Source organism: Prunus mume, linkage group LG2 (assembly GCF_029339155.1).
Source record: "Prunus mume cultivar Tortuosa linkage group LG2, ASM2933915v1, whole genome shotgun sequence".
Classification (NCBI taxonomy): domain Eukaryota; kingdom Viridiplantae; phylum Streptophyta; class Magnoliopsida; order Rosales; family Rosaceae; genus Prunus; species Prunus mume.
Window position 1 is genome coordinate 29,591,278 of NC_142699.1, and position 12,661 is coordinate 29,603,938.

At 38.9% G+C, this 12,661-nt stretch overlaps 1 protein-coding gene and 1 pseudogene across 1 annotated transcript; both read left to right on the forward strand.

Moving 5' to 3' along the window:
* Positions 1–1,213: 1,213 nt before the first annotated feature.
* On the forward strand, positions 1,214–2,446 carry LOC148920009 (uncharacterized). Its single transcript, XM_089044515.1, has 6 exons — positions 1,214–1,251; positions 1,377–1,437; positions 1,526–1,579; positions 1,661–1,708; positions 1,791–1,904; positions 2,011–2,446. Exons 1-6 carry the CDS (start codon positions 1,214–1,216, stop codon positions 2,146–2,148), a joined length of 453 nt encoding a protein of 150 aa, XP_088900641.1. The 3' UTR covers positions 2,149–2,446.
* On the forward strand, positions 2,187–4,137 carry LOC148920010 (uncharacterized; annotated as a pseudogene).
* The last annotated feature ends 8,524 nt before the right edge of the window (positions 4,138–12,661 follow it).

The window sequence follows — 12,661 nt, forward strand, 5'->3', positions numbered from 1 at the left end:
GATATCAGTCGTTGCTATTAGATAAACGACCCAACCTTGGTTTCCATCACTCCGATGTAGCTCAGCCCAAATCCCAGCCTGAAAAGAGTTGAGCTGTTGAGAAGCTTGCACCATTAAAATCATATGTTGGATTTAAATTATGCATCCCACTAAATTGGATTCCATTCCATGGTGCAGTCCGATATTTTATAACTGAACCCTCCCTCAGAATTAATTCATGGTATCCATAAGGACCAAGTTGATATGCATAATGTCCTTGAGAAGGATCCTGGGGGCTTTTCCAGGGTGTAAGATGCCAATTAAAACATGTGATTTTGTTCCCAACAAGCTTCATACCTGTTATTAATGTATCACCTGGGTAATCAAAACTCTGCCATAAAATATTATCACGGTCATTATGACCATTGCCATCTATCACAACAAGATTTCCGGAATCCAAAAGCTGTGCCACTGGATTCTTTGCAGAACTTGATGTGTTGGAAGACCTGTAGTGTTCTTATGCTCGACAGGGACAAGAATTCCTGGGCTTCTCAACTTGAGTACACCTGATGAACCAGTGAGGGGTGTGTTTCTTTTAGTCTGCACTATATATGGAGAGTCTGACTCTGATTAGAAGATAATTGTATTAATTTGGTAAGGCTTTGTCTCACCTTAAAAGATTTCACAATTAGCAGCATTGGCAATACTTGATTATAAAGTAGAAACCCTACAGTATACAGTTAAGTTGAGTAGCTGGGAAGACAATTAGTAAGCTTTCAATGCTAAAGTTGAATAGTGGGGAGACAAATTACTATAATTTGACACACATTTCTTACTTTTTTTCAATTCTAACATCATGCCATCTATATCGCAATAGGCCATTGTAGTTAAATTTTCAAATAACCAAGTTGCTCTCTATATCCTATTGGAAACTGAAGGGGTAGAAGACTAGAAAACAACTCACCATCTATCTGGTGCTGCTTCTTTCATTAGAAAAAACAGAGCTACACCCAAGAGGAGCCCAGGAGATGACACAATACTGCGTACTATGATTCTACTTTCTTCACATTCAGAAAGAAAAAAAAAAACTTTTGTAATGTCTATCATCCATTGATCTTAACAGACGAATTTTGACAGTAGAGTTTGATAATTGTGTCCAAATCCAAAATTATAGAGTAACAACCTTTGGGTTTGATATGTTCTGACTTTATTTTTTGTACATGATCATGAAGAGATGGATAACTCCCAATTGACTGTTCCATATCCAATGACGTTTCTTTTTTTCTCTCTTGTTTTCTTTAAAATTTGCATTAACACACTGACTTTTGAGATTAAAAATGACTCCATACCTAGTTCTGATGCTGCCATTCTAAAATAAATATCTTGCCCATTTTCAGTGAAATTTCTTACATCAATCAGCTCACTAAACCACAGCAGGCACCACTTCCTCCATCCCTGGTATCCAAGTTTGCAAAAGCTGTGCAGGAGCAGTTCTTCTTGCACAACATCTCACATTCCTTGAGTTCCATACTTCTGTTAAACCCAGATACATCATTTGCAGAAGATCCATCATTTGCAGTCTGTTTTGTTCACTCTTAAGGTTTGTTACCCGTTTCAGCTTTCAAGTATATGCCAAATTGAAAGCAAGTATATAATATTTGGTTGCATTTGTATGTCACAGAGAGACTCATTGGCTACTGATGAGAGGCTTAATGCTCTAGAAGAAGAGGTTCACATCTTTTTCAATTTATTTTTTGCAATTTTCAATTCAATGAAAAAGTAGCAGAAATGGGCTTTGCAATGCTTTTTAGGTACGGCTTCTGTGGGCTGCGTCAAGAAAGTACAACTTCGATCTTCATGTTTTAGAGTCTAAAGCACAAGATGATGAGGATAGACTCGAAACGGTTGCCTCTCAGGCTCAAAAGGTCATGCACTGATGTACTCAATCCATCTTTGGTCTATGGCTATGAGTGTGTGATGTTGTTAGTGTGGGGTTCATTTTGCCATTGGCTTCTTTCTCTTTGCTTTCAGATGGCTGACATTGTTACAGAACAATGGATTCAAATTCAGCGGTTTGAGCAGGCTCTTCATATTACACACAAGTTTTTGGCTTCAGGTTCTTTATTTGTTAAATTCATAAGTTTTGCTGAATTAGTGGGGCACTGTTGAGAATTAAGCTACTCACTGAGCTTAATAAGAAACTGCAGATGACAATCCTGCAGATTGTTCCTGAGAAGAATGAAGAATTGAAGAACTTTCCCTTTTGGGAAGTAGCCGTTAGCTACTCTAGCTATTTTGGGATAATTTCTACAGCTGGTTTTTTTTGTCTGTTTCTTAGCTGTACTATGTTAACAGACTCTAGCCTAGGTGTAAGAATCGTAGCCTCCAATCATTATGAATGGTAGGAGATGAGTCCTTGTATCCTAAAATATAGGATCCTGATTTTGGCATCTTATGTCATGTATATGAGAGCAGGACTCTTTTTTGCTCGGACCTGCAAAATATATAGAAAAATACAACATTTTCTCATTCTCTCAAGCATGGTTTTTCTTCTCTCTCTGCATAAACGCTTTTTAATATACCAAAACCAACATGGTATCGAGCTCTAGTCCAAGAATCCGAGAGGCGTGGTGTGAGAGAGAGAGCTTTCCTGAAAAAATTCCCAAAAGGGATAAAGGTTGCTCTTTTATTGTTTGGTTCACTAAGACTCACTAGGAAAATGGTGGGATCAGTTCTTCAGGTGGAGATCTACGAACTCCACAGTTTGATGGTGCAAACTATGATTTTTGGGCTGTCAAAATGGAGACCATCCTCATAGCACATGATCTATGGGATGTAGTTGAGGTCGGAGTACAACCTCAGCCAGTTATTGAGGAGGAAGAAGACTCTGGAGGTGAAGGAAGTGAAGCTGAGCAAATTCCAGCGGAAGCACCTACTATCTCCGGAGAAGACAGAATCAAAAATGCCAAGGCACTGAGTCTCATTCAAGGAGCCTTAATTTCATGAGCTCTTCCCTCGCATCAGAAATGAAAAGACTGCAAAAGGAGCTTGGGATGTCTTGAGGAGAGAGTTCAGAGGAGATAAAAAGGTAAGAGCTGTAAAACTTCAAGCTGTTAGAGCAGATTTTGAGTATATGAGAATGACTGATGGTGAAAGCTTAGATAGCTATTTGGCTAGATTTTTTGGAACTGTGAATAATCTGAAATCTCTTGGTGAAGATGTGACTGAAACAAGAATTGTGCAAAAACTTTTGATGAGTCTAAGTAGAAAATATAAGTCCATTGTGTCTATCATTGAAGAAACTCGAGATCTTGATGTTCTTAGAGTTGAAGAAGTTATTGCATCTGTCAAGGTTTATGATAAAAGGGAAGACCTGCATGATGAAAGAGATAAAGTGGCTGGAACTGAGAGAGCTTTTAGTAGTCTCAAGGTTGGAAATAACCAAGTTCATGGCTCTAATAAGGGCTCACAGAGTAGACCAAATCAAAAGTGGCAGGGACAAGACAAAAAGGATCAAATTGGTCTCAAAATAACAATGGCTCAAGCTGGAATAACAATGCTGGAGGAAATTGGAACAATAGTTTTAATTCTCAGAACAAGCAAGGTAGCAGCAGTCAAGGAAGTGTGAAACCACAATGCCAAGTCTGTCAAAAGTATCATTTTGGTGTGTGCAGGCACAAAGGCAAACCTAGATGTGGAAAATGTAATAGGTTTGGTCATACTGCAAAAGACTGTGAAGGCAACAAGCAGGTGGCTAACTGTGCAAAGGAGGAAGAGGTAATCACAGGCACCATGTTCTATGCTTGCCACTCTGCAAGTGTGAAAAATGGAAGTGTATGGTTTGTGGACAGCGCCTGCAGCAACCACATGACTTCTCAAGAGTCTGTGTTAATAAACATTGACAGGACTGTGACTTGCAAAGTTAAAATGGGCACTGGAGATCTTGTACAAGCAACTGGAAAAGGCACTCTAGTAGTTGAAACTCAACATGGGAGAAGGTATATACATGAAGTGTTGCTTGTTCCGGGCTTGGATGAGAATCTATTGAGTGTAGGCCAAATGATGGAGCATGGTTACTATGTCCTATTTGGGGGTAACATGGCAGTTATTTTTGATGATGGCAGCCTCAACAATGTTGTAGCTAAAGTGGTCATGGGAGGAAATAGATGCTTCCCTCTCTCACTAGAATCTATGACACTGCAGCTAGAAAAGCATCATTGATTGAAGATTCTTGGATCTGGCATAGAAGACTTGGACATTTGAATTTTGTTAGCATGTAAAAAAATGATTGCAGATGGAAATGGTGGCTGGACTACCTGTGTTAACCGAAATGAAGGATGTGTGTGAAGGTTGTGTTTCATGGAAAACATCACAAGAGAAGTTTGACAAAGAGGGAGCATGGAGAGCAAGCTGTCCATCTAAAAGGAATTAGTGAACACAGACTTGTGTGACCAATGCAAAATGAAAGTCAATTGGTGGAAATAGTACTTCATCACATTCATTGATGATTTTTCAAGAATGTGCTGGGTATACTTTCTCAGAAACAAATCTGATACCTTTAATGTGTTCAAGAAATTCAAAGCCTTTGTTGAATTGCAAAGTGGATTTAGTTTGAAAAAACTAAGGAGTGATAGATTTTTTGGTGGTGAATATACCTCACATGAGTTTCAAGAATTCTGTACAAGCATGGGAATGGAGAGGCAATTAACCATTGCCTACTCTCCTCAGCAAAATGGAGTTGCCGAGAGGAGAAATAGAACAATATGTGAGATGGCAAGATCCATGATGACAGAGAAAGGAATCCCTGTGATTTTTTGGGCAGAATAAGTACAGTATCTCCAAAACAGATGTTTTACAACATCTGTGCTAAGTAAAACACCATTTGAAGCATTCACAGGAAGAAAGCCAGGAATCAAGCATCTGAAAGTGTTTGGTTGTATCTGTTATACATCATGTTCCATCACCCTTGAGGCAGAAGTTTGATGACAAGGCTAGAAAGGGAGTTTTTATGGGATATGGAAGCTGTGAAAAGGGTTACAGAGTGTATGACTTGCAATCTAAAAAAATTGTGCTCTCAAGGAGTGTAATTTTCAATGAGGACAAGGCATGGAATTGGAAGAGTGATCAAGAGGAATCTGTTCCAATACCATTCAACCTTGGAGGAAATGAAATAGAAACTGAATTTGGTGAAGAACAAACTGAAACAACTCAGTTTGATAATGGTGGCAGCTCTCACTCAAACACAACTGTTGGTGTTTCGTAGGAAATAACAATCGCTTCTACACCTAGCTCTACTCCAGTGAAGTTGAGAACTCTGGAAGACATATATGCAAGATGCCACATGTGTATCATTGAACCAGAGAACTATCAAGAAGCAGCTGGTGATTTAGCTTGGCAAGAAGCTATGAATGCTGAGTTGGAAATGATAGAGAAGAACAATACCTGGGAATTGGTTGAGAGACCAGCAGATAAACCTTGTTATAGGTGTGAAGTGTGGTGTTTAAAACCAAGCTTAATTTGGATGGAACAGTTCAAAAACATAAGGCCAACTTGTAAAAATATATGCACAAAACCTGGAATTGACTACAATGAAACATCTTTGCACCAGTTGCAAGGTTAGACACAATTCGAACCTCCTCATTGCTCTTGTTACAACAAAAAGGATGGAAGTTGTTTCAGTTAGATGTCAAGTCAGCATTCCTAAATGGTGTGCTTGATGAGGAAATATAGAGCAGCCTGATGGTTTTGAACTGAAAAATGCAAGTCACAAGGTTTACAACTGAAAAAGCCTTGTATGGACTATAACAGGCTCCTAGAGCCTGGTAATATTGATGCATATTTATCTATGTGCAAGTTCAAAAGAAGCATTATGTGAAGCTACTCTGTACACTAGATCTGATAATGAAGGAGGTTTAATCATTGTCTCAATCTATGTTGATGACATTGTTTATACTGGAAACAGTGAGAGGATGCTTGCTGAGTTTAAAAGGGAGATGATGCAGAGATATGAAATGTCAGACCTTGGACTCCTTCAGTCACTTCTTGGGCATGGGAATACTACAAACTGATCAAGGGGTTTTCATTCATCAAAGCAAGTATGCCAAATCCTTGCTTGTGAAGTTTGGGCTTGAAGATTGCAAACCAGTATCCATTCCATTGCCTACTGGTGAGTAATAAGTAAAAAACTCAAGAAAGGTGGATGGAAGTGACTTGGGCTGATGGACTCTACAGAAAGATAGTAAGGATAAGTCTACTATACTCTAACAGCAACTAGAAAACCAGAATTTTTTTTTCCTTAAAGGCGTATGCTGCCAGTTTACTGTCTATTTAACTATTAAAGAAGAATATGGGAGCCCGTTGCAACTTGAAGGTGTCCTAAGATTTATTTTTTCCTGTGCAAGGCACTCTCAACTATGGGATCATCCCTCGTGTATGTGAAGAGATAAGTCTGCAATCATCTCATTGGATTCAAATCAAAGTGACATAGCCTCTTCAGATTGGGCTGGTAGTGAGGATGATCAGCTCAGGAGCCACTTCTGGCTATTTCCTTTGGAAGTGGAGCATTCTCTTGGGCCTCTGTTGAATGGCACAAAATATCAGTGGCACTATCAAATGACCAATGAGTATGTTCTCAGCATTTTGAAAGGAAAGAGAGGAGAAATCTAAACAAGCAGCAAGCTTTTTGGTTAAGGTTTGTCCTTGGATGTATGTTTGGTGACTTAATGCAAATGGTTTTTTCTGTGACAATATGTCAGTTCTTGGCCAAGAATCCAGTTTTTCATCAAAGGTACTAGAATAAACAGGAGGTATCATTTCAAAGGGAGGCTCTACAAGAGGAAGTGATTGACATGAAATTCTTTGCAGAAGTGTTAAAGAAAACTTAAGCAGATATTTTTCAAATTTTGTCACTGGCAATATAGATTTTAATCAACTAAGGTTGAAAAAGGACTTGGAGTTAAGAGGTGTTGGTAGTCAGTTTAGGAGAGGCTGTGAACTTAAGCTGATCTCACTGAGCTTAATAAGAAAGAGAGAAATTGCCCTGCTTTACTAGATGCTGTTACTGAGAAGAATGAAGAAAAGAATTTCCCTTTTGAGAAGTAGCCGTTAGCTACTCTAGCTATTTTGGGATAATTTCTTGAATCTGGTTATTTCTGCTAATCCTTAGATTGGCTTGTTCAATGCAATTAGCCTAGGTGGCATGCGTAGCCTTCATATTCAAATGACATAGGTATTTTATACAGGAGTATATAGTTTGGGATTATATGAACTTGTCTACAAATATAGGATCCTTTTGATAAACTTTGAGCATCTTACTGATTCATGTATATGATGAGCAGTAATGGAATTTTAATGCTCAGACCTGATATAGAAAAAAGAACATTTTCTCATTCTCTCTGGTTTTTGCTTCTTGCTTCTGCATGCCAAATGTTATTTTATATTTACATCAATAACCAACAGGCAAGTTAATCACGGCATGATGTTTGCACGAATTTAGTGGGCCAGCTCAGCAAAGCACCTTTCTAAAGGAGCCATGCGCTTGGAATTTTCAGTGACTATGAATTGATCTTTTACCTCCTCTAAAGTTGATGACGTGTGATGAACATAACATGTAGCGTTTTCCGTGCGAAGGAGAATTTGGCAGCTGGCGAGGTTACAAAAACACCACAGCACAATGATGTGCCATGCTCAGTTTTGTGGCGAGGATGGTAAGTATTTGAAAAGGACCAACAAGGTTCCTTATGCAACAACACATATAAAAGTGAATCTGGCATTGACTGATTGCAGGTCAAAGATTTTAGGTGTATGACAGGCCGCTCATCTCTGTTTTACATTTATGAGGTCGCAACTACTGGAACGGTCATTCCTTAAGGAAAACCTCCTAGAGATAGTGTGACCACTTGAAGAATACTTAGCTTGCAGAATTTTCAAAAAGAACCCTATCTTTCTTGAAATCAATTGTAAAATATGCAGGCTCTTTTTGAGCATTTGCAATGCAAGGCAAAGTAAAAATTGATACACAATTTGTATAGGTTAGTATCATATACTTGCGAAGGGGTGGTGACTACATCTTTATATGAATATATATATATATATATATATCATGTTGAATCATTGGGTGGCCTGACCCCTTTTTGGGTGCCTTGTGTTTTTAATCCCAACGTGAAGATTTAAAAAGCCAAATAGTTCCTCAAAGAGGACTTGGTATGGGGTAGCCTCCCTCTCCCTAAACACATGCTAGTTCTTTCACTTCATAACACTGCAAGGTGAGTCTTGTTTATGGCAAGGAGGTGCAACTCATTCTGGTGAATTTGGATGTGAGTATCTGACAATGATCTCAACTCCTTCCCATCTGGAATCTGCAACAATTTGCTTCTCTGTTTTTCCTCACCCAGCAGCACCCCACACAAAAATATGCAGGGCCAAAACAACATCGATCGGTGGAATGTGTGCAGGTGTTCTGTGACCGAGTTTACCAGTAAATTTATTGGACAGCAAACACACGAACCTAGAGCTGATTGACAAGTGGAAAAATTTGGAGGTGTTATCATTGGATGAAATTTGGCGAAAATACTTGCAATTATACAAACACATTGCAAGAATTTTTATGGTTTAGATTAGTCTGAAGGCTCTGTTCATGGGCGTGAGGCATTGTCAATTGTGAAGTTGGTGCCCAAAAATGATATGACAGAATTTGTATATTTAAAACATAGCCGCCGGCTTTACTTTCTAAATACATTTGGATATTTAACAGTATAGCCATTCGGCTATACCCTTTAAATATTAATATATTCGAATATTTAAAGAGTATGACCGGTATTTTAAGAGTATAGCCGAACGGCTATACTCTTTAAATATTTTCGAGAAAAACACGAAGCTTGCACTAGCAGACGACGGAGCTTGCAGAAGCCATTTCGCTTTCTATCAACTCGAGCTTCGATTTGTTTTCTTCGGTTTCGGCTGCTTCGTCCTCCTTGTTCGCCCAGACCCTAAGCCGCCTAAGCCGCCTAGCCGCCCGCCTAGGCCGATTTTTCGAAAACAGAGATTGACTGAAAATCTGAAACCCTAGCTGCAAATTTGAGCTTGAGATTGAGATTCAAGTCAGGTCCATAGAAGAAGAGATCATTAGATAATTCATCTAATTCCATTTGCTGACTTGGTGTCTGTCTTCAGTGGAAGGAAATGATGAAGCTATCCTATCATGGAGGTCTTGAAGGCCCCAATCTCAAATTCTGACTATTTATTTCGCGATTGATTGGTTTGGTTCTTCTTGCTTGAAACTTGATCTTTATGCATTCAATATTCATCCATTCATGGTTCTTCTTGGTTGGACTGCTTTTCATTCTTTGGATATCCAATTTGAAAAAGCGCAGGAGCAGTTGTTCATGCACATCATCTCACATTCCTTGAGGTTCATACTTGTGTTATACCAGGATTGTTCTGTACTTGGAATTTCACCCCAGAGTACTTCTTAAAGATGTCTCACTGCAATTCAGTTGGCTCTTTCTCACACAGCTATATGACCAATCCACTAAGTCCTAGTCTTGTTGAAAGGTCGGTATAAATCCTTTCAAGCAGCTACATACTGGGGAGTCAATACTACTTGCACCATTTGGACCACATATTCCATATTTGTCACAGATATCAGTCGTTGCTATTAGATAAACGACCCAACCTTGGTTTCCATCACTCCCGATGTAGCTCAGCCCAAATTTTGAGCACCATTAAAATCATACAGTGTACTTAGACTGAAAGTCTGAAACCCGAAATTGAAAAAGTTTAGCTGCAAATTTGAGCTTGAGATTGAGATTGGGAAGCCGAAGCAAGCACATGTGAGGTCCATAGAAGAAGGGATCATTAGACTCTTAATTCATCTAATTCCATTTGCTGACTTAGTGTCTGTCTTCAGTGGAAGGAAATGATGAAGCTATCCTATCATGGAGACTTTGTAATGGCCTAATAGTAATGGATAATGCTCTAAACTACTCTTATCCATAAAGGAAAATCAAGGATTTTTTTTTTTTTAAAAAGAAAAGAGTACAGCTGCACGGTTTCTATTAAAATAAAATCAAAAAAGAACTCGCCTAACCCGCCTAGCCGCCTAAGCGGCCGATTCTTCCAAAACTTCAATGGCATGTTTTTTTTACCTGGCGGTTCTGGCATCTCTGCAAATACTCAAAAATGGAGATAGTCCCTCCTGTTTGTGATATGGAATCATTCTTGGACAAATCAAAGCAGCACATAGCCTCTTCTTCAGGGTTGGTGCTGGGAAGGTTATTGTTCATCAGCTCTGAGCCACTCCTCGGTTTCCATAAATTTGGGTGAACCTTGGGAGTTGCCTGCATTCAATCAATATCATTAGAATCAAATGACCAACTATCGCTCCGGTTTCAATTTTGAAAGGAAAGAGAGGAGAAATCTAAGTTACAAGCAGTAAGATTTACTCTTTTTTTTCCTCCTGTTTTTTAGATAGCATGTATGTTTGGTGACTTAATGCATTATGTTGTTTGTTTCTTATGGTTTTGGCAGTGTGTTTATGAGAAATTATGATTCTTTGCTGTGTTAATAAAATATTAAGCATCTTTCTTCATAATTTTGTCTTCTGGCAATATAGGTTTTTCTTAATTGAAAATAGGTCCCTCTATAGTTGAGGTGTTGGTAGTCAGTTTATGTGACTTCTGATCTCATGAGTTTGATAAGAGTAGAAATTGCCCTGCTTTACTAATGCCGGTTACGAGAGGCTAATCCTACAGACCAAAGAAATGCAATTTGAGGTTTAGCAGGATTTAATTTTGAATCTGGTTATTTCTGCTAAATCCTTTGATTGGATTTTCAATGCAATTAGTCTTATGGCATACAGTTCATATTCAAATTGACGTAGGTATTTTATACAAGTATATACATTTGGAATTATATGAACTTGTCTGCAAAACAAATATTTGAAGCAGATTTTGGGATCGATTTGGATAAACTTTGAGTTCAAACTGGGGGGATTAATGTGATATGATGATGAACCGAAATCAGTAATGGAATTTTAATACTGACTTGATCTGTAAAGAGCCAAATGTATGTAATAACTTAGGAATGCTGCAGCCATTTGACAACCCAAAACAAATAAGCTAATGTTTTGTCAGCTGCATCCAGGACCTTGTCTTTTGTTGATTTAATTTACTTTTTGCCTTGCTTTGCATGCCAAATTATTTGATATATTTACATCTGATATGCAAGAGTTAATCACATGATGTTTGCATTTTGCAGCTTCAGCAGTAGCACCTTTCTACAAGGAGATCCGTTTCTTGGAATTCTCAGGACTCTTGATCTTTTATCTCCTCTGTTGATTACGCTGATGGTTCGTTTTCTCTATGCGAAGGAGAATTTGCAGGGCGTACAAAAACACCACAGCACAATGATGTGCCATGCTCAGTTTTGTTTTGGCGAGGATGGTAGAGTGCCCGTGTAAAAAGTTTGACACAACAGGTTCCTTATGCAACAACACATATAAAAGTGAATCAGGAGATGATTGCAGGTCAAAGCCAAAAAGGTGGCAGGCCTCTCATCTCTGTTTTACATTTATGATGTCACAACTACCGGACGATCATTCCTAAGGGAAAACTTCCTAGAGATAGTGCGACCACTTGAAGAATACTTAGCTTGCAGAATTTTCAAAAAGAACCTTATCTTTCTTGAAATCAATTGTAAATTATGCAGGCTCTTTTTGAGCATTTGCAATGCAAGGCAAAGTAAAAATTGATACACAATTTGTATCGTGACTACATGTTTATATGAAAAAAAAAAAAAAATCATGGTGAATCATTGAGTGGTGTGATCCCTTTTTGGGTGCCTTGTGTTTTTAATCCCGAAGTGAAGAGTTAAAAAGCCAAATTGGTATGGGGTAGCCTCCCTTCTCCCTAAACAAATGCTAGTTCTTTCACTTCATGCACTGCAAGGGTGAGTCTTGTTTATGGCAAGGGGGTGCAGCTCATTCTGGTGAATTTGGATATAAGTATCTGACAATGATCTCAACTCCTTCCCATCTGGAATCTGGAACAATTTGCGTCTCTGTTTTTCCCACCCAGCAGCACCCCACACAAAAATCTGCAGGGCCAAAACGACGTTGATCGGTGGAATGTGTGCAGGTGTTCTGGCCTTGTGACTTCGAGTTTACCAGTAAATTTATTGGACAGCAAACATAGGTACCTAGAGCCGATTGGCAAGTGGAAAACTTTGGAGGTGTTATCATTGGGTTCATGCTCAAATTTGGCGAAAATACTTGCAATTATACAAACACATTGCAAGAATTTTTATGGGCGTGAGGCATTATCAATTGTGAAGTTGGTGCCCAAAAATGATATGACAGAATTGTATATTTAAAACGTATGGCCGGCCGGCTTTACTTTCTAAATACATTTGGATATTTTAAAAGTATAGCCTAAATATTAATATATTCAAATCTTTTAAGCGTAGTACAGCCGGGCGGCCATACCCTTTAAATATATTCGAAACGAACACGAAGGTTGCAGTAGCAGATGACGGAGCTTGCAGAAGCCATTTCGCTTCTCTGTCAACCCAAGTTTCGATTTGTTTTCTTCAGTTTCGGCTGCTTCGTCCTCCTTGTTCGGCCCCGAAAAAAGACCCAACCCGCCTAGGAGGCCAGGCCAGCCGCCTAGCGCCCGCCTAGCCGCCC

Bases quoted from the DNA above. Each gene is read 5' to 3' on its own strand.
- LOC148920009 (XM_089044515.1), top strand. From the start codon at position 1,214: ATGGATAACTCCCAATTGACTGTTCCATATCCAATGAC. The intron at 1,580-1,660 runs GTTTGTTACCCG...TGTATGTCACAG, and splicing joins CTGTTTTGTTCACTCTTAAG to AGAGACTCATTGGCTACTGA. The intron at 1,709-1,790 runs GTTCACATCTTT...AATGCTTTTTAG, and splicing joins TTAATGCTCTAGAAGAAGAG to GTACGGCTTCTGTGGGCTGC.